The following is a 23,087-nucleotide window of genomic DNA, read 5'->3' as shown; positions in this document are numbered from 1 at the left end:
GGGAAGGTGGATTTTTCTGTGCTTCATTCTGCCTATTAGAAATTGGGCTGTGATTCTGGAGTCATGATTTTTGGAATACCCCTTAAGTAATATAAAAGAAAGACCATCTTAAATTTTGTTGGATTCAACACAGAAAGATGCATCTGTATAGCTGTGGTACTCAAGTAACACAAAAAGAAGTTAATTGATGTGAAACTTTAATCTAGTTCCTGTCCCATGGATGCCTGTGTACTTCCAGCATTTTCTCTTATTAAATCATTTTCAGCAGAAAAAAAATATTTTACTAAATATGCTTGTGTGCAATATTCTCCAATAAAATACCTGGGACCAGAAGATTGCAATAAAAGTCTACAGCATACAGAAGAATATTCCACATTCAAAGTTCAAAGTAAATTTATTCTCAAAGTACACTTATGTCACTATATACAACTTTGTGATTCATTTTCTTATGGGTAGCCAATAAATCCATAATAGAATAATAGCCATATTAGAATCAATGAAAGACTGCACCGACATTCAGTTAGCCATCAAAATATTGTGCATTGACTATTAGAAGTCTTCAAGAAGAATGTTAATGAGAATATACTCTGGTGGGATTGTATTACACCATCATTTTCACATTTCCATTTAATCTTGTATCATTTGAAAACTTGGAAAGGAAATAGCTTGGCATGGTTTGAAAATTTGCCTTCATCCAATTTGATTCCAAAATAAGGACTCTACAAATCAACTTAAATGCACAATATGGGAGCCAGTCCTAGAGCAACTTCTGGTCATCAGGCAAAAACAGCAGATGATACCTGTGAAGGAATATACGAAAGGTAAAAATGTCATGGGCCTTTAGAAAATAAAATTAGTGTAAGAACATTCATACCATCTAGTATTGGTTGTATATTAATGCAAACATATTTGCAGCTGTTTCCATTTGCAAAATTTACCACACGAATTTCACTAAAATTAGGGCCTGTCATTATCATGTCTATATATTTTCATGCAGAAATAGAGAGGCAGTGAGTTGTTCTAGGTTTTCCTTTGAAAACAGAAAATTATACAAACAGACTATTGGTTTGCTTAAGACCAGTGTCAACTGCTTAGGGTATGAGTTGGAACAGGTTGATAGGAATAGAATCGAAATGTGGTGACCGGTATCCATATGAAGTATTTCCAAGTTCAGGTTAAGTGAATTAGATATAAAGTGATTTGCTTCAGTACCAAACTCAGAAAGTTAACACAAAAACTAGGCTGCATAATATCATTTGATAAGGTACCCCATGCAAGGCTTATTGAGAAAATAAGGAGGCATGGGATCCAAGGGGACATTGCTTTGCTTTGTGGATCCAGAACTGGCTTGACCACAGAAGGCGAAGAGTGGTTGTAGATGGGTCATATTCTGCATGGAGGTCGGTCACCAGTGGTGTGCCTCAGGGATCTGTTCAGGGTCCCCTACTCTTTGTGTTTTTATAAATGGCCTGGATGAGGAGGTGAAGGGATGGGTTTGTAGATTTGCTGATGACACAAAGGTTCAGGGTGTTGTGGATAGTGTGGAGGGCTATCAGAGGTTACAGCAAGACATTGATAGGATGCAAAACTGGGCTGAGAAGTGGCAGATGGAGTCCAACCCAGATAAGTGTGAGGTGGTTCATTTTGGTAGGACAAATATGATGGAAGAATATAGTATTAATGGTAAGACTCTTGGCAGTGTGGAGGATCAGAGGGATCTTGGGGTCCGAGTCCATAGGACGCTCCAAGCTGCTGCGCAGGTCGACAGTGTGGTTAAGAAAGCATATGGTGCATTGGCCTTCATCAATCATGGGATTGAGTTTAGGAGCCGAGAGGTAACATTGCAGTTATATAGGACCCTGGTCAGACCACACTTGGAGTACTGTGCTCAGTTCTGGTCACCTCACTACAGGAAGTATGTGGAAACCATAGAAAAGGTGCAGAGGAGATTTACAAGGACGTTGCCTGGATTGGTGAGCATGCCTTATGAGAATAGGTTGAGTGAACTCGGCCTTTTCTCCTTGGAACGATGGACGATGAGAGGGGACCTGACAGAAGTGCACAAGATAATGAGCGGCATTGATCATGTGGATAGTCAGGGGCTTTTCCCCAGGGCTGAAATGGCTAGCACAAGAAGGCACAGTTTTAAGGTGCTTGGAAGTAGGTACAGAGGAGATGTCAGGGGTAAGTTGGGTATTTTTTTGTTTTTGTTTTTTTTAATGCAGAGCATGGTGAATGTGTGGAATGGGCTGCTGGCAACGGTGGTGGAAGCGGATACAATAGGGTTTTTGTTTTTAAAAGAGACTCCTGGATAGGTACATAGAGCTTAGAAAAATATAGGGCTATGGGTAACCTAGGTAATTTCTAAGGTGAGGACATGTTCAGCACAGCTTTGTGGGCCAAGGGGCCTGTGTTGTGCAGTAAGCTTTCTATGTTTCTATCTATATTTCCTATAAGAATCAGCCTCGAAGACCAAATAAAACTGAATGTGTGATACCACTGAATTTTGTGTAGTTCTGTGTCATTGATTAATATGAACAAGTAACTAAACTAAAATTGTGTAAAAGTACTTCTCTTTTGACTTGCAGCAATTAGAAGGTATAGTTTATTGCCTCAGGTCAGACCACCAAGACGCCTGTGCCTAAAATGACATAGTATTTGTGAATTACTATTAGATCTAATTAAAGTAATTCACAACATTCACACGTATCCAATGGATTTTGTGATTGATTCCTTAACTGCAAGATATTTCTGCTATCTCCTGTATTTTAACTGAACAGAATTCAGTACTGCATTGATAATTTTGAAAAAGAATAGCAGTTTAGTTTTCAGCACCTATTTTTAACAGTGGATTCCAGTTAACTCAGCCAGTGGCTTATTTGGGATAACTCTTTAAAAACAAAAACTAATTGAGAAAATCGCAAGGATTCTCCTCTGATTTGGGACACCAGGCCACTTAATTGGGACAGGAGACAGTTGTCAAACAGGTTCTAACTAGCGCCAGTTGCACACTTGTGCAGACGTGAGACACTAAACCGTGCTTGGAGCAAGGAGTTTTTAAGTAGCGCCACTTGTGTGTTTGTATTCAAAAAACAGTGATTTTTGGCATTAATAGCTGGCAAAAAAAATAAGCTGCAAAACAATTCAGAACTATTTGACTCACTGTGGTTTCAATCATTCAGGCTTGGAGATGCCAGAAATGGCAAAGAGTGAAAATGAAACAATTTCATGACTTCAACAAGTTAGGAACTATGAAGAATTAAAATATCGACAAATCATCTTAAATGTTACAATGAAAATGAAGATTTGGATGCAATCATCGAGAGCAATGTATGGAGGTTCTCCGTTGTCAGCAGTCGATGGTCTGCGCTGATTTTGTTCATTGCATACACAAGATAAACTCCTCTATCGGTAACTATTAGGAACTAATAGTTTTATAACACATTACTATTGGTAGTTCTAATTTGTTCCGCATATTATTTAAATATATAATTTATTACTCAGTTTGATTTTTTAAATGCCTTTTTAACAATTTAATATTTTAAGAAGTATTTCAGGATGTATATTGTATATATTTCTCTGACATTAAATGTACCTTTGAAACTATTTCCATGAAACTTTGGCGGATTGGGACAGCCGTTTAATTGGGCCAAAAGGTACTGTCCCAATGTGTCCCAATTAACTGAAATCCACTGTATTGTTTTTTTTCAGGATTGCAGAAGATTACGGGAGTTGACCAAACAATCACCATAGACTAGTAATACATTATTTATATAGCTCAAAATATAAAAAATAATGATCAATAGCTTAAAGCCCACCGACTTTAAATAATCACATTCAATGCAATGAAAAGAATTGAAACTGAAAGTACCATACCATGGGCTGGCTGCTGTATTGTACCAAATCTATCACCTGGTAGAATTTTTAATGATAATGAAAATAAAGATAAAATTTAAAGATTGGCTTTATTTGTCACATGTACATCAAAATATACAGTGGAATTTGTTGCCTGCATCAATGACCAACAGTCCGATGATGTTCTGGGGGCAGCTCGCAAGTGGCACCAACAGGCATGCCCACAACTCACTAACCTGTACATCTTTGGAATGTGGGAAGAAACTGGAGCACCAGAGAGAACCCATGTGGTCACAAGTACAAACTCCTTACAGGTGGCAGCAGTTATTGAGCCCCAATCACTGGTGCTGTAAAGCAGTATGCTAGCCACTATGCTATCATGCTACTCAGTACCGCTGAAGTCAACATTTACCAATATACAGAAAACTTCCCTTTGTGATGGAGGAGTGCAGATTTTTTTTTCTCCAGTACATCAGACTATTCAATCATATAGTTCATTTTAAGAAAGTGGTGTCAGTGAACAATGCTACCATGGTCCACAAAATAGTTTCTTTCACTTCTTTTACATTTTCTTTTTCTTTCAAATATGGTTCTGGTACTGTTGGAGCCTGCGATCTACAGTTTGATGGTACGTTTTCAGGCTGATTGAGTGATCTGGTGCTTTACTGTCTCCAAGAGGGTTCCAGGAGGTGGGCAGCCTTCTTGGGGCCAAGAAGCTTGGAGACAGGGCACGAGCCCATGAATGAATTCATTTCTCACTAATCTTGCCAATTAAGGTATCGAGGAAGATTGAAAACACTGAGGCAAGTGTGGAAGGCGAGTGAATGTTCAGCACCGTCTACCAGCCTTTCGCTCTCTGTTTGCTGGAGGAAGCTGGCTGCGTATGAATGTCTTTCCTTGTCGCTTGCTACTCCTAAGGGAAGGTCCCTGTGTTTGAATGGTCTTTCTCTGCCTTGATGCAGTCAGGGACCTGCAGATAATGAACACTGAGCTGAACTGAATTTGGATCCTTTCAATTCTGTGTTGAAATTCTGTGTTTTTGCTTGTGCATTCTTCCTGCCGTTTGCGCAATTTGTTTTTTGGGCATTGGTGGGGTGGGTGGGGTTGATGTTTCTCTTTGAACATGTTCCATTACTTTTTGTTTCGTGGTTGCCTATGGAAGATGAATCTCAGGTTTCTATACTGCATAAATAAAGTGATAATAAATGTACTTTCAATCCTTTTACCCACAAAAAGTATAAGTGTATATGCCTTGGTCTTAACCACCAGAATACAAAGACAAAAGTTTCCCTTGCCAATGGAAAATACAACCTGCACCATCTTCCCCTAACTACATTTACACAATTAGGAGGTATACTGATGCTGGTTCAATCCTGACCCTCATTGCAGTCCATGTGGATGTTGTACATTTGCATGTGATCACATTGGTTTCCTCTGATGCTATTTTTTAACTTCCACATCTCAGTGATGTGTTTACACAAAAGTGAAACTAAAAATTTCTTGCATTTATTCCTGTTGATTTCTTGCTCTTCCTAAATTGTCTTGTGTATTGATAATTCTGGAACTCTGTTTTGGAATCGCATTTCCTTACAGTGCTGACACTTCCATGAGTCAATATGTTCATCTTTCCTGTATTTTCCATAATTCTCATTTCTGTACATTCACCTGGAATGTGTTTATCTATATTGTGCCTTCTGCTTGTACCAATTGTGTACAAATTGCAATTTCTTCACTTTTTTCCCAATTTTGATTTATTCTTGAATTTTTTTTTCCCGATTCATCCTTCCTTCATGTCTCCTGCTCTCTCCACTTTCTAATCAGTAGCTAAAAATCCATTGTATTTATCTTCCAAGCCAAGCCTCTTCCACCAAACTGGAAGAAAAACGGACAAAATAACTCGAGGACGGCACAGAGAAATTAGTCTGTTATATGTCTCTATACAAAACTGGCCTGTAACAAATTCAAGTCATATAGAATTTCTTCTCTCAAAATTTTGTGAAGTAAAATGAGGTGATTTTTAAAAAATGAAAACTAAAAGGCAGGCACACTTAAACAGTCTTGCAACCCAGTTGTTGGGAAACAGTTAGTTTATGATGAGAAAATAATCATCTAGATTGCAAAGACATCTCACAGACACAATAGTGACTTAAAATGTGCAATGCTACATTCAAGCAGACATATAGTTATTAAATATTTTGACAATGGTCTGCACAGCTTCTGTGCTCAGCAAAACGTGAAAAACACCGAGACTAGCAAACAATACTGTACATAGACGTGCAACATACAAAACTATTTTATCAGAGCATACTGCAGATTTTGCTCATACAAATCATACATCTAAATACACTATTAAATACACTTTCCATTTGGCCCTTGTATCATAATGTTCCCAATTATGAAAAGTCCGGTCCTGCTGTGTCCTTGTTCACATGTTCAGTTTCCTGTGTGCCAACTCAGTTTTCCTGATGCTTCATTCTTTGTAGTAGCTCATGATCAGGAATGTGATGTGCTGGGATACTCAGGCAGTATGCATCAATCTTGACTTAGTATGGCTGATAAAAAGTTATGGAGAAGTGGGACTTATCAGCAGGACTACAGTAATGGCAAATGACTCACACTGCATTTACCTTCACTCCAGAAGTAAATTCACCCCCGCTTGCTGCTAAACACATTGAACTCTCATATCGTGGCACATCTATAAGCCAAACCAAAGCGGTATCACCAAGCCTGCATCCAGTCTTCCAATTTCATTGGAGGAACAAGTGAACCAATGTCAACTGACTCTCCTTGCTAACAGTTCAAGCCATTTGGGAAGGCAAAGAACAAGAGTGCATACTCCATGCAGAAGCCCTGTGAAAATATAAAGGATGCAATAATTCAAGATCTATACACCCGCTCAATCCATCAGGCATCTCATGCCTCATCTGCAGTAGAATATCATGAGCCTGTGGGATTCTGTGAATTGCCATAGGTCGTTGGACTTCTAGGTTGCTCAAGCAACCATTTACTAATTGTTGCCTTAACAAGAGTCATTAAGCCCTTTGCTTTCTGATTAACCTTCTCAATTAATTGTAACTGGCACGGTTTCCCACAATCTACCATTATTTGAAGACTCATTTGTGCCTTGGCAGAGTCATTATGTTGGAAAGAATGAATTGTCTCATGGTATTGCTCAGTTGTTTCTCCAAAACTCAGTTGGTATTCCCATGTTGAGTCCTCATTTCCATCTCTTCACAGGGCATTTGCCTCCCTCTGCTCCTGGGGTCATATCGCTATCAGCATTTCCTGTGACCGAGGCTGCCTTCCGCCACACTCGGGTTGGGTCAGTGCCAACAACTGCTGTGACAGAGAGTGCCTGCCATTCCTCCGCACTTGCGTCCAGTCCTGCAAGCGCACACCGTGACAGCACAGTATGTGGGTCTCATATTAACCTCACTTGTCTTCTCAAAACTCACAGAACCAGGGTGGTAACAAGTTATCATCAACACAAAGAAACTACTGAGAAGAGAAGGCATTTGATACTTTACTACCTGCAGAGTAAAATTACTTCACGGGACCATGACTCATTTCTGAATGTCCCAAGGATGTCAGTGCAATACCATAAGTGCAAATTGTATTTTTCATAGTTGAAATGGGCTGATTCAGAAGACTAAAGGGGTCATATTTTATATTCTGCTGAAAATTCAAGTACAGAAGTATCTGTGCTACATTCAAAGTGAAATAGCTGCATGATAATGAAAGACCACCAAGTGTTTGCAGGCTGAAGGAGACACAGAGGATTTGAAGTGGTGAAGTCAACACGCAAAAAAAATTGTGAAGGGAAAAGGGGCAAAAGGAAATGTAAAGAGAAGTTTTCAAGGGACAGAAATAAACAGGATTGGGGAAAATGTTCTCTGGAAAGGCAAACAGGTTTCATCAGCCATCTGTCTTGAAATACCAGTCAGTGCCCTGAAAAACCTAGAAGCTGACTTAATAGAGATGCATTATTCTAAGCACGTCTTCAGGGTCAAAAAAATTGACAATTCTTAAAACAGCATTTTATTCTTTTTGTTATTATTCCAAAGATATAAATATTTTACTTGTAAAGTCTTGAGAAGGTAGGATGCTTCTATTGGTACCAAGAACATTAACCAGAGAAAATCTTAGCAGCATCACTCATTGATATGCATTTTACAATCAAATTAAATCTATTCTCAAACTGACTTTGTCCAGTTTTAGAGAAAATATTACCTCAAATACTGTGATTTTGCAATATGACCGCTGGCTTGAATAAGCTAGCTTATCCCACTGTGCAATAAGCAACCATATATTTTGCAAAAGATAACAAAATGTGGGACAAGCACTATTTTCACTAAATCTGTATATTGAAATTAGTAAATTCCTTTAAGTTGCCAATTTAAAGCTCAATAAAGAACATAGGTATCAGTGATTCAAAAATATCAGTTGTGATACACAATATATTTTGTACATTTACTCTTTAAATAACATGTCAAAATTAATCAACTATTTAATGGTGTAGCAGGGAGTTGACTTGTTCAGAATTCATTGAGAGCTTGAGAAATGGATGATGCAGCCAACTAAATGGGAGAAAGCTTAATAACTAGTTTCAGTTTAGTAAAACATGTTTTGATACAATTCTGGAAACTGGGCTTCCATAACCTGTCACTTTCATACTTGGATAACAATTTTCAAGAGGCCTCAAACTTCCCCCATTTTAGAGGAAATTATTATTATTTTTTTTTGAGTTCAGTCACCACTGCAGCCTTGAGTGAGGGATAAATATTCAGCAGGACATCAGGGATAACTTATCAACTCTTTTTCCAATTGTGACAGAGAATCCTTTAACTAAGAGAGCAGTGTAAAGGTTCATCCACATGTCCACCAGCACTACATTCCCTTCAATGCAAAGATCAACCTAAAGTTTTGTGCTCAAATGTCTTGTGTGTATCTCTGATTCAAATGAGTGATACCAACTGATCTACTTGAAGAATTTATGATAGTCCCTGATTCTAGATGAAAGAAAGCTGAATGCTATGACTTATGTACCTACTGGGAATACATTTTTAATATGGATATTGTGAGAGCTACTTAAAAAAATTGATTCTTTCTTGTTGAAAGCTGCATTGATACAGCAGAGAATTTTACTTTGTGTGTAACTTCGGCTGTTCCCTCACCAGAAAGGCTCTAACTCTGTGATGAAAGTCATTACAAAAGTCCTTCAACCTTTTTAAAGAAATGTAAAAGTAGATACAATATTTGAATACAAAGGTGCTTTAAGTTTATGAGATATATCTATTATCTCCTTCAGAAGAGATGGTGAACTCTCTTCTTGCAGTCCTTCTGAAGGTACTTCACAGAACTAAGGATGAAGTTCTTAGGTCGAGACCCAGTGAACAGAAATGAAAAGTGACACAGTTCAAAGTCAGGATATTGTGTGACCAGAAGAGGAACATACAAGTGGTGGTGTGCTTGTACTTGTCCTTCTTGATAAGCATGTCATCTTCCATTGTGAGATTATAACTTCTTGTTGTAGAGGATTTGGGTCGAGGAAGTGCTGCCAGAGTTGCTTAGATGAGTAACAGCAGAGCAATTTGTAGATGGTACTCACTGCATCCAATATGCACGAGTGACTAAATGGAATAAAAACTTAGAGTGGTGAATGGATTGGTATTCAAGTGGCCTGCTTTCTTCTGTTTGAGCTCCTTAAATGTTGTGAGCCAGATACCTGGCCCTGAATTCATTTTTATAGCCATAGTATTTATACAGCTGACCTAAATGAGTTTCTGGTATACTTCATATCAATGGTGGGGATTTGATAACCTACTATATAACTCATTGAATATGGTCATCACCTGGCCTTTTTGTGACAGAAATGTTACTTATCATTTATTAGGCCATGTGAAGACAAAGTCAATGATCAAGCAGTTGAGGGTAGTTGGGATAAGCATGCCACCTTTCATTGTGTGATTATAACTCCAAACTCTGGAATCTTTTCTCCTTAATGACTTCAATTTTGCTTGACCTCCTTGATGTCTCATTACATCTAATGCTATCTCAATCTCAGAAGCAGTCATGCCCACCTCACCTTTGAAATTAAACTCTTTGGTCCATGTTTTCACCAAGTCCAAGACCACACTTGGTGAGACAAAGGAGCTGAGGGACATCAGCAAAATCCCAAATGAAGATTGAAAGGCAGGTTATTGAAGCACTGTTAATTACATTTTCCATCATTTAGAGAATAAACTGATTTAATTGGGAAATTGGATTTGCCTTGCTTTTTGTGAACAGGACATGCCTGGGTAGCTCTTTTCTCTCTCATGTAGATGTCAGTCACATAGATCTCACTAGAACAGATTTGCTAGAGGAATGGGCAATTCTGGACTGCAGTTTCAGTATCAGAGGTGAGATATCAGGTGTTCCCATTGCATTTTGCTGTATTCAATGTCCTCAGTAATTTTTGATTTCATGTGAAGTGAATTGAATTGGTTGAAAAGTGGTTTGGGGATGGTGGGTATCTCAAGAGGAAACTGGAATGATCATAAACTCAGCATTTCTGTATAAATATTTCTGCCAATGTTGTTATCATCATTACCACACACATAATGGGATGTCATCATTGGCAATGGAGATGTTCTTGGATATCCTTTCTTTAATAAATTAACTGTCCATTTCCATTCATGACTAGATGTGACAGGACTGCAGAGTTTTGATTTGAAACACAGATCAAATTACTTTCCTCTATGCATTGCATGCTGTTCAGCACACATATAACATTATGTTCTAATTTTGTTGGGTTGACACCTCATTTTCATACTTGCCTGGTGCTGCTCCAGAATGGACTTCTGAACTCACCATTGAGGCAGGAATGATCCCTTGGCTTTATGGTAATACTGAAATAAAGGCTATACCATATCAAGAGGTTATGGTTTGTGGTGGCATGCATTTAAGTGGCAGCCAAATTTTTAGCTGCCAGATCTGTCCTGAGTTTGTCCTATATTGCATGATTGCTATACTATGCAATACCATAAGGGAGTTCCTTCTACAAGGACTACACACTGTTCTACCAATGTTGTCACAGGTTTAGATTTAAAACAGGAGAACATTACAGTTCCAGCTCTGTACCTTTTTAATAATTATAACAACATACTGCAAAATTTGACGCAATTTCCAAGGAAACTGTCAGAGTAATTAGAGCTTTACTAGGATTCTTGGTTTTAAAGATATATAAAGAAAACCATGTCAACTTCATGTCTCTTATCATGTCCTGTTTATTACTCATAAATAGATTAAGCTGGGTCTATGGGAGTCAAAAGATCTCTGGGTCTTTGGTTATAACTTTTATATCTTGGCTGACCACAAGTGAGGTACTGGATGAATGAAGGATGGCAAATGTGAATTTCCTCCTTTTTAACAAGGACAACAGAGAAAACATTGGTGATTACCTGTATTCAACACCAATATAGGCAAGCTATTGGGAAAATATCCTGAGGGATAGGATTACTGATCACCTGGAAAGGCAGAGACTAACCAGAGAGAGCCTTTGTCAAGAGAAGATCAGGCTGACTTAATCCTGTTTACAAAAAGCAAGGCAAATTCAATTTTTCCAATTATAGTTCTATCAAATCAGTTTATTCTCAAAATGACGGAAAATGTAATTAAGTACTTCAATAATCTGCCTTTCAATCTTCATTTGGGATTTTGCCAATATCACTCAGCTCCTGATCTCACCAAGTGTGGACTTGGTGAAAACATGGACCAAAGAGTTTAATTTCAAAGGTGAGATGAGTATGACCAAGCTGACTTAATTTTTTTTTGAAGATGTAACAAGGTCTGATGATGACAGCAGTGCAGCAGCTGTGGACTTAAACAAGACCTCTGACGAGGTCCCTTTCGGGAGACTGGTCCAAAAGATTCAGGTCCATTGAATCCAAGGCAAGTTGAATCCTAAATTGGCCTGGTAATAGGAGACAGAAGGTGATGGTAGGGGGCTGTTTACTCAGATTTGGCACTCGTCACTAATGGTGTTCAACAGAGAACAGTGCAGGGACACATGCTTTTTATAATCTACGTGAATGATTTGGATGTGGATGAAGAAAGCTCAATCAGCAAGTTTGCAGATAACACAAAAGTTGGTGGAGTTGCTACCAGTGTGGAAGGTAGTCTTAGGTTACAGGATGATATCAATGTGTTGATGAAATTAACTAAGAACTGGTAGATGGGGTTAATCCAGGTAAATAAGAGTTAATAGATTTTGTTAAGAAAAAATGGTACTCAAACATGAGGCACAAGAGCCTGAAGATACACACAAAGTTTCAGAAACAACTTTTTCCCTCTGCCATCAGACTTCTGAATGGGCAATGAACCCATTTTCTGTTTTCCAGAAGCAGAGATGAAGAGGAGCATGACTGAGGTATGCAAAATTAAGGATATAGACAGGGCACACTGCAAAAAGCTTTCCTCATATCACAGATAGATAAAACTAGTGAATATAGAACTAGTGTAAGAGTTAAGATTTAGAGACAATGGGGGAGGGTCTTTTTTCTCTTAGAAATGAGAAATCTCTTTTTGCACTGCATATTTATTTCATATACTTATTGTAAATTACAGTTTCTATTGTTATATATTGTAATTTACTGCTGCTGCAAAACAACAAATTTGATGACATATGCCAGTGACATTAAACCTGATTCTGATTATCCACGAGTGGTAAGATCCTAGGGGGTACAGAGGAATAGAAGGATGGCATGGAAGTCACAAGTTCCTTGGTGGCAGTCCAGGTGGAAAACATGGTTAATAAGACATTGGAATATTGGTCTTCATTAGTCAGGATATTAAATTCCAGAGTAGTGAGATTACGGTCCAGCTTCATCAAGCATGGGTCAGACCTCTGCTGGAATACTGCATGCATTTCTGGTCACCATACCATAGGAAAGATATGATTACTCTGAAGAAGGTGCAAAGGAAATTCACCAGGATGTTGGTCGTGTTGGGGCATTTCTGCTGTGAGAAGAGACTAGAGCACCTAGGTCTGTTTTTCCTGAGCAGGGATTAAGAGGGGGCATGACTGGGGTATGTAAGATTGAGAATTATATAGATAGGTCACACTGCAGAAAACTTTCTTCATATCACAGATAAAGCTAGGGAACATGGAGTTAGTGTAAGGATTAAGATCTAGAGGTGAATTGAGGTGGATTTGTTTCTCTTCGAGAGTGGTGAGTACCTGGAATACACTGCTGGAGAGAGCATTGGAAACAGAGTGAGTATTTAAAGCAGAGAAGGCTACCAGCCTGGAGCTGGAAAAAGCCTACAAGACGGTGGGGACGTAGTGCGGACAAATGGCCTATTTTCATACTGATTGTGACTAACTCAGAATATTTTAGTTTTAGAAATAAAGTTTATATACACTAGAAGAACCACTCCCCCAAGTTAAAGCCACTAAATTGTGCAGCAAGATTAATTAGCATTGCTTTGTACACCTGTGTTCACGACACTGAGGAGTTAACTTAAAGTTTATAAAGATGATAAAAGAATTCAATAGAGCAGAACATTTAAAAAAGGATACAGATTCTACTTTGAGAATTCAGAACATCAATTCTATAAATTACAAATGGAGTCTATAAGTTTAGGTAGAAAATAAGAAACACTCGCAAAGACAATGCAAGTCTGAACTCCCTTCCCCCAATGTTAGTGGATGCTGGGAGTCAATGTGAATTTCCAGAAGTAATCAATAGAATTTTCTTAGGAAACAGATCCTTCCTTTGCTTTATAAATGGACGTGAAGCACAGATCAGCCACGCTCTAATTAAACAAACAATTGTCAAGCTTGTTCTGCTACATTCCTTGATTAAATTTTGTTCTGCTCTATAAATCACTAACTGGCATTCATGGGTAAGATTAAGAATTATGCATGCAAGCCTTCTGCCATATAATATCATGATTATAAAGGTAGAGTGTTCAAATTGTGGACATTAGCAAATAACAAGGTTTATACTTCAAAAGTAAATAGATATGTTTTATGCATTATCTGAGTTGGGTTAATAATTTATTACAGCAGAAATATACTTACTGCTCATAGTTAATATTTTGCGATCATTACAGTTAGCAACAGGTATGAACAAAACATACGCCTCAAGCAAGACCAGTCCCATCGGTGTCCACTCTGCTGACTGAATGGCTTACACATGTTGTATCCTAATGGATATCTCCCTTTTGACCAAGTGTCTCTAGTAAAGAAATATTTCTTGGATCTCTTTTGTTCTCTAGTGTGGATGAGCCCTGCAGTCTGCAAAGTTTTCTTGAAAAGTGAAATCCCATTCATCCAAGTGATACTTACAAATGTCACCAATCAGATGCATATGAAATATATTAACATTTCGCCAACAATGGTATACGAGGTTCTAGTAATATATTTATGAAAAATCAATGGAGAAAATTAACATTGGAAAACCTTGTTCAAAATGCAGGCTATTGGAATTTTTTAGTGTAACGTTTTGTTAAACTGAAATGACATTTCTCGAGTTAGTTTACACCATTATTCGCATTATGGATCACCAAACGCAAAGAAAGGAATTACTAGTAAAATACAATGCAACATTAAAGAAAACCCAAATGCGGCATTATCAATGTAAAAAACAAATAAAGGTGTTCAGAACTGCACCGGGTGTGTTTCAAATAAACATCATAAGACGTCCACCTCTGTAACTGGTTAAAATCTGAATAAATGTACGACAGACAAATCGTCTCTAATGAATGAACGTCCCTCAGAATTTTTCATGTTGATCAATGCTGTACAGTATTTGTTCTCAAGGGTTCACTCTTAAATACACTGACACACGTGTTAGTCAAGACGCTTTTAAATATATTTTGATAGAACAGCGTGGAAAGATGGTTCCCAAATTTCTCTGGAAATCACTCTAAACCTGTGCATACAAAAGTTATTTATGAACAGTAAACTGGTACTTTAAATTGAAAACTGCGTTCAGTAAAAAACCATTTTGTACATACAGAGAAAGCATACCCCAATAAAATCATTTTTTTAAAAATCAATCGGCAAAATCGAGTTGGTACTTACCATCCTCCTTTTCATCAAAAACTGGCCGCTTTGAAGAACTGTTCGCTCCCATTCTTTCTCACCTCTGATACATTTAAGAAGGAGTCGAGCCGCTGGCATTCCTTAGTTGATTCAACACAAGGAAGGCTGAGCAGGACTTGGAAGCTAACATCTCCTTCGCCGCTTGTATCTTACGGCCATAACAGAGCGGGGAACAATATACTCTTGTATTGTTTGAGGTTACGGTAACGCTACAACTTAGAAATGTGGGACTGAATGGAAAACTACTAGCTGGAGCACAGAGTGCCGGGACAGCGACGAACCGTTTGCTTCTTCCCACTGTACTGGTACGATTGACACATCGCGGGGAGCAAGGTTCAATTTCACTGTCTCCCTTTCTCTCTACATCTCGGGCAACCACCCAGAAAATGCCCCCTTCTCTGATAGATGTCCAAAAAAAATGTTTGTATTGCAGAGGATACTAGATAGGCAGTATCGCGGAGAAGATCAAGTTGACTGCACTAGCGGGGGCCGAATAGTGAGCACCCGCTCACACCAAGGCAGCTCATTGTACAAGTTAGCAGCCCCACGTGATCCACCTCGTCCCACCCATTCCCCGCGCTCATTGGCTGCATGGGCTGCAATTCTGCAGATCCCTGGAGAGTGATTGCTTATTTTGCTAATCAATCACCCGAGAGCCCGGAGCCGCTGCTTTCGAGATGGAAAGAGCGCTGCCGGTAGGGCGCAGTCGCTTGAATTCGAGGTTTTGAGCGCACGAATGAAAAGTACCGACGTAAGTGAAAGATGTTGTAATATTAACTACACTGAGAAATCAATTGTACCTAGACTCTCTAAAATACAGAAATTGCTGGGAATACTCAGCAATCAATAAATAATCATCTGTAGGAAGAGAGACTGAGTTGGTGTTTCAGGTTGAGTCACTTGGTCAGAGCTGAAGAGGGTGGAAGCTTCAACAACAGTGGAGAGGGAGACGGTCTCTGAAAGGGTGACTACGGGAAGGTAATCCGATCAACGAGTGAGTGGGATTAGTTTGAGAATAAGAACATAGGCAAAAGATTGTCGGAGTTGTGAAATTTCAGTGCCCGGTAAGAAAGGAGCAACACACGAAATGCTGGAGGAACTCAACAGGTAAGGCATCATATAGGGAGGGGAATAAACAGTCGACGTTTCGGGCCGAAAGAAGCCGACCCCGAGAGAAAAATAGGAAAGAAAAAGAAGTTGAGCTGACATTACGTATGGACCAATGACACAGACCAAGACGTGAAGTGGCTTTCAGTACTGAGTCCAGAAGTCCGCAATGTTCTGAGGGAGAAAATGAGGGGTTGTTCCTCAGTTTTGCGTGGGGCCTCTCTATGACAGTACAGGAAGCCACGGACCGGTGGGTTAGAGAGAGATGGGAAATTAACACAGCAAACAAGCCACAGAAACTCAAGGATGGCCTGTGGTCTGAAAGCTGCCCGCCCTCTCTTTGAAGCTTTTCACTCGTGAACCAGTTAATTCATGTGCCATTGAAAGTGGCAAAAAGTACTCAAACAAATTAAGATTTAGAATTAAGAGAAAAAGGAAAAACTTAAAACCCTGAAAAACATTTAGCAGAAATAGTCTAAGGCTGGTACAGTGTAAACTAACACAAAACCAAATTCTTAAGGATGGTGGAAATCTGACATTGAAAACCTCAAAAATGCTGGCAATAATCAGCTGGTCAGGCAGCATCTGTGGGAGCAGAAATGGACTGACATTTAAGCCTCATGTTATTTCAAGATGACATTCAATGACTGAATCTGTAAATGTATTTATTTATTTGTTTTCAGAGATACAGTGTGGAACAGGCCCTTCAGGCCCTTTGAGCTGTGCCACCCAGCCACCCCCAAATTAACCCTAACCTTTTCACGGGACAATTTACAATGACCAATTAACTGACCAGTCGATATGTCTTTGAACTGCAGGAGGAAACCAGAGCACCCGGAGGAAACCCACGTGGCCAAGGGGAGAATGTACAATACAAATTCCTTACTGAGGATGCTTGGATTGAACTCTGAACTGGAATAGCGTCAGGGAATGCCCCAAGTTGTAATGGCGTGGCACTGACTGCTTTGCTCCCATGGATCCTGCCCATATTAGCCTAAAAATATTGCAGTCTTTCCTCTCTCCCGAATAAAACACCAGTTTAATTGTTGAAGGATGCCTTTAACATTCTGTGATTATAATTATCAATCCACTCCTAATCCTTCTCAGTGCATTCAGAGTCCTTACAGCTTGTTAGCTTGTACTTTCTTCCTTTAGTGCAACTTTTGTCAAAATATTTGTCATCCTTCAGCACTGAACATCCTTATAATCTGAACTTCAGCAAACTTCATCATATATGTAAATTAAAATTACTACTATTTTATGTGCAAGCAGTATCTCCACCCTGGAATTATTCTAACCCTTCTTACAATAGGTTAATCTTATTATGATTTATCCGGGCAGCAAGGTTACACTGAATTTGCTGCTCATTCTCAGGAATCCCTTCTGTTGCTGCTGAACATAAAGAGTAAATTTAATTGGCACATAATCTTTTTGACTACGCAATATATTTTGCAATAGTGCACACTGAGACATTAATGCATGGCCTTCCTGAAATACAATAATCAAGATAAATCATTCATCTTCTTGATTTAATTGTTTATATTTCTGTCACTTAAGATAAATTATAATTAATTTTGCACCTTGATTTGGTTTAATTTGTTTTAATTCTTACTCATTTTTTGCCATAAATTATTCAACAATTGAAATACTGGGCAACTTACACCCGAACAAAAATGTTATTATGGCTGTTCATTATGCACAGGAAATACCTTTGAAGTTTGAAGTTTATGCTGAATTAGCATCTACTGTATTAGCTTTTAAAATATTAATCTGGAAAGAAAAGAACACTGTATTTAATATATCAATAGTCTTCATTGTGTAATATTATTTCTAAATAACTGTTCTAATATTGTTTGAAAATTATTCTAAGAAGTAGGTATACATACATTCACACAGAGTAAGAAGCCAAATCCCCAATTTATGTGGCAAAAGTTGCTTTAGCTGAGGTTCCACAGTAAATATTGAAGTGACTTCGGCTGAATGGGGCAGTTGTAGCAAGAAGTCCATCATTATTCTCATTCTTGGTTGCTATACTTTTAACCCTGCTAAGCACTCTGTATTTGTGCATTTTGAACAAAATCAGAAACACCAATATCCCGTAGTCAAGTATCTTCCAATATGCATGATAAATAATAAGCACTTAATGAGGCATCCAATGCTAACATTGGTCAGAAGCTTTAGAGCTTGAGGGGAAAATGGAGGAATTAAATTGTAGACAGCAACACAGCTTTGCTTGAATAAATAGTGGGATAAACTTATCCTCTGAATCAGAATCAGGTTTATCATCACTGCATATGTCATGACATTTGCTGTTTTGCAGCAGCAGTACATTGGAATACATACGTACTAATAAAAACTATAAATTACAATTAGAAATATATATATAATTAAATTAAGTAAGTAGTGTAAAAAGACAGCATAGTGAGGTGGTGTACTTGAATGCATTGTACATTCATAAATCTGATGGTGGAGAAGGGGAAGAAGCTGTTGAGTGTGACTTCGGGATTACAGACTCCACTATACACCTTCTACATGAATATTCATCATCCAATGTCATACAGCAACATCATCTGACCTTGTAGTTTTCAGTCACCAATTGACCTTGTAATAACCTCATTTGTCTTGTCATCAATGATAGAACTTTCAATCATTTTGACCCTACTTTATAGAAATTTTTATAGAAGTCCCCAAAACATCTTTTCCAAGACATTCTAGTTAATTCTCATCTAATCAAAACAATCTTTCTGTCCTAACATTCACTCACCTTTCATTATTTTTTTGCCATGATTTGAAAAGTGATGCGCCTTTGTATTTCTGTAGAAGAACTTGGGATATGATGTACAGTATATGTAAAAAAACACTAGATCCAATAAACTTTCCACCCATCCAGAGAATTACCTTCACCTGTTGAAGAACTCTCACCGTCTGTATATTTGACAGTATTATTGCATAATGTTCCTAAGTTAATCAAAATTGTCTTGGGAAAACAGAGATGAAATCTCACCCGATTCAAATGCATTTCGGTTTGTGCGTTGAAATTTTTGTGAAGTTGATGATGGCTTACTAAGCTGTATACAACTATTGAAAGTTATTTATTTATTAATTATTTTAACCATGTTACTAAGACTGGGTTCTTTTATTTAAGGAACATTGCAAGAGCTCAATTTGTTATAATATCTCAAGATGCAGAAAAATTGATACATACTTTTGTTTTTAGCTGACTAGACTCCTGTCATGCATTTTTTTCAGGATGTATAGATATAAATCTTTTTTTCAAGAAAGATATAAATCAGGTGCAGTTTATTCAAAATGCAACAGCAGGAATCTTAACCAAAAAGAAAGAAAATCTGAGCACATTTCACCAGTTTGGCATCATTAACACAAGGTTCAGGAACAGTTACTAGCTCTCAACCATTAGGCTGTTGAATGAAAAGGGATAGCTTCACTCAACTTCATTTGCCCCATCATTGAAATGTTGCCACAACCTTTGCACTCACTTTCAAGGACTCTTCATCTCATGGCCTCGACATTTATTGCTTACTTATTTATTATTATTATTTCTTTCTTTTTGTATTTGAACAGTTTGTAGTATTTTGCATATTGGTTGAATGCCCAAGTTGGTGCTGTCTTTTATTGATTCTATTATGTTTATTATCCTAATATGGACTTATTGAGTATGCCCGCAAGAAAATGAATCTCAGGGGTGTGTATGGTGACAAATATGCACCTTGATAGTAAATTTACTTTGAACTTTGAACATTGCATTGACTGCCTGTGAAATTTAGGATCAATTTTAAAATACTCTTAATTGTATATAGAACTCAGAATAATCCAGCTCCTCCATTATTTTTGGGGTGTCTATCGCTTACATCCTATTTATAATCTTAGATCCACAAATACTGGTTTGTTTAGTGTTCCTAGAGCCAAGCTTGTAAGAACTGGTGATGCATGCCTTTTGCTCTTATGCACCAGGAACCTAGAATTCTCTGGCAACTGAGATATGCCAGGCTAGTACTGTGGAACATTTCAAACACTTCTAAAGACCTACTGTTTAAATTTGGCCTACTTATAGGATTACTTACTGCCTATTGATATTGATTACATATATATAATTTGGTGTATTTGATTACATTTTATTCTACATAATGTTTGTCTTTACTTGTGATTTTTAACTTTGTCTCGTATTTTTATGACTATGTTGATTTACCTTTACAATCTATGTGAAGTACTTTAAGCCTGCATCTTAATGTATGAAAGTTGTGACATAAATAAAGTTATTATTATTATTTTATTAGCGATGCAACACGGAGTAGGCCCTTGGAGCCACAGCACCCCAGCAAACCCTGCAATCCCAATTAACTCTAACCTAATCATGAGACAATTTACAATGACAAATTAACTTTGGTCTGTGGGAGGGAACTGGAGGGCCCGGAGATAACCCATGCAGTCCACAGAGAGGCTGCACAAACACGCCTTACAGAACAGCTCCAGAATGGAACTTCCAAGTCTGGAATGCTCTGAGCTGTAACCGCATAGCGCTAACCGCTACACTACCATGGTGCCCACCTGGATGCAAAATAAAGATATGTTACAAAGCATCCTCAATTTTTATCTGTTAATTCAAGTTTCAAATAATCTTCTGAATACTTACATCTATAAAGAAATCTGTGTTCTGTATCAAATGGCTTACATTTGAAGTATTTAAATATCTGATTATATTCATGCCATTGGGTTTTTCTGAAGATAACATAATATTACACAAAAAACATTTTGATGTATATTTTCATCTATCTTGTATCCTGCTGATATATTGGCAATGAAATGACTACACGCACCTGCAACTCACTTCACAAATACATCATCGTAATTGAATAAATGGAACATCGTGGACAGCTGCCATCATCTGAAGTCATTCCAATAAGAAAGCTTTTAGACTTACACACGTAATACTTTGATCAATCCACATAGGCCTCAAGTATACATATCCACTGTTGTTTGTAGCCTCCTCTCCACAAATCAACATACTTTCCTTCAGTCAGTAGTGCTGCTGCAGCTTCAGAGCTGCTGTGACCTAGTTTTAATCTTAAACTTGAAGTTTGCATGTTCTCCCTCTGGCTATCTGGATTTCCTTCAGATCTTTGGTTTCTCCCCACAACCCAAAGACATGCCTGTTGTGAAATTTGTGGTTTTGTAGCAGCAGTAAATTGTAATAAATAATATTATACACAATAAATTACAATAAGTATATATAAAGAGAATTAAATTAAGTTGTGCAAAAAGAGAGGGAAAATATACTGAGGTATTATTCATGGGTTCATTGTCCATTCAGAAATCTGATGGCAGAGAGACAGCAACTGTTCCTGAAATATTAAGTGTGCGTGGAATGGAATGTGAAAGGTTGGCCACCCCTGGTAGCCCATGATGGCTGAGTTTACAACTTTCTGCACCTTTATTCGATCTTGTGCAGTTGCCCCTCTGCACCTGATGGAGATACAACCAGCTAGAATGCTCTGCATGGTACATGTGTAGAAATCTATCAGTGTCTTTGGTGACATGCCAGTTCTCTTCAGACTTATAATGAAATATAGCCGCTGCCCTGCTTTCTTTGTAATTGCATCAATATGTTGAGCCTAGGATAGATCTTCAGAAATATTGACGCCCAGGATCTTGAAACTGCTGACTCTTTCCACTACTGATCTCTCAATGAGCATTGGTGTGTGTTCCCTCGACTTCCCCTTCCTGAAGACCACAATCAGTTCCTTTGTCTGATGTTGAGTGCAAGGATTTTGTTGCAACACCAACTAACCAGCTAATCTATCTCACTCCTCGTCACTATCTGAAATTCTGCCAACAATAGTTGAGTCATCGGCAATTTTGTGGATGGTGTTTGAGCTGTTATAACCACACAGTCATGGATGTAGAGCGACTAAAGCTGTAGGCTAAACATGCATCCTTGTGGCGTGCCAGTGTTGATTGTCAGCAAGGAGAAAATGTTATTTTGACCGCATAGACTATGGTCTTTTGGTGAGGAAGTCAAGGATCCAGTTGTAGAGACAGGTAGAGAAGCCAAGGTTTTAGAGCTTAACTGGTTACTGCAAATTACTCTTACTGTTGATGGGTGGTTGGAAAACCTAGATAGAATTGATGGCTTACAGGAGAATAAGTGAAGCCTTGATGGAATTGCCCTGAATGCTGCCATAGACTCATTGGCATCCTTCTTTGTCATAAGAAAATATTTTTTTAAAAATTGCATTTGTGAAGTGCAGTTAAGGAACCCAGGAAGTATTCCAAAATATTTTACAAGCAATGGTGCATATATATATGTTTTTTTGTAGTTTTTATTGTAATATTGGAACCATATCAGCTAATTTATATATAGTGAACTCTATCAAAAACTGTAGTGTAATAATGACTGGATCATTTGTCTTACTGTGATTCTGATAAAGAGATAGACATTGGCTAGATGTCATCTATAACTTGCATGCCTTTCTTCAAAAGAAGGCCAATCAATCTTTTGTGCTCACTATAACAATACAGAAGGCTACAAATAGATTGGCCAGAGTGGGAGTAGGATGGAGGATTACAATGGCAGGCAGCAAGGAGCTCAGGGTTTCTCTTGTGAACTGTACACAGCTACTCTGCAAAGTGATCACTCAAACTGCACCTTGTTTCTCCAGTGCAGAGAAGACCACAACATGAACACTGAACTGGAAGAAATGCAAGTTAATCATTGCTTCACCTGGAGTAACTGTTTGGGTTCTCGACATTTTGAAGGGAAGAAGTAAAAGGACAGTTGCATGAGAAAGTGCTCTAAGATGGTATTATATCTCCACAGTTGAAACACAAAAGACCCTGAGGACTATCTTTGCTGAGTAATTAATCGTTTGTTTTGTGATTATTTGGGAAACTCAAAACGTTTAGCAGCAAAGGACCAGCTATCTATTTTGGCAAATTGCTATCCCAAATTGTGAACCTACGCAAAGCATTGTGAGCTCCTGTAGTTAAAATTCTCAACTTTCTCAGGGAGGGAAGG

The 23,087-nt window shown here is 38.1% G+C and overlaps 2 protein-coding genes across 4 annotated transcripts in view; one reads left to right on the top strand and one right to left on the bottom strand.

The window, feature by feature from the left end:
* Positions 1-15,460, bottom strand: part of LOC140185963 (serine/threonine-protein kinase 32C) — a 270,736-nt gene extending 255,276 nt beyond the window's left edge. For all 3 annotated transcript variants that reach the window (XM_072239770.1, XM_072239771.1, XM_072239772.1), the window contains exon 1: positions 14,927-15,460. In XM_072239770.1, the coding sequence (XP_072095871.1) occupies positions 14,927-14,978 (52 nt within the window). In that variant the 5' untranslated portion in view covers positions 14,979-15,460. The remainder of the gene's footprint in view (positions 1-14,926) is intronic.
* A 177-nt stretch (positions 15,461-15,637) lies between these two features.
* Positions 15,638-23,087, top strand: part of LOC140185961 (leucine-rich repeat-containing protein 27-like) — an 83,320-nt gene continuing 75,870 nt past the window's right edge. The window contains exon 1 of the mRNA XM_072239769.1: positions 15,638-15,698. Coding sequence (XP_072095870.1) covers positions 15,684-15,698 — 15 coding nt within the window. The 5' untranslated portion in view covers positions 15,638-15,683. The remainder of the gene's footprint in view (positions 15,699-23,087) is intronic.

Source organism: Mobula birostris, chromosome 21 (genome assembly GCF_030028105.1).
Source record: "Mobula birostris isolate sMobBir1 chromosome 21, sMobBir1.hap1, whole genome shotgun sequence".
Classification (NCBI taxonomy): domain Eukaryota; kingdom Metazoa; phylum Chordata; class Chondrichthyes; order Myliobatiformes; family Myliobatidae; genus Mobula; species Mobula birostris.
The sequence above is the reverse complement of the archived record's forward strand: the minus strand, read 5'-3'. Positions and strand labels throughout refer to the sequence as shown.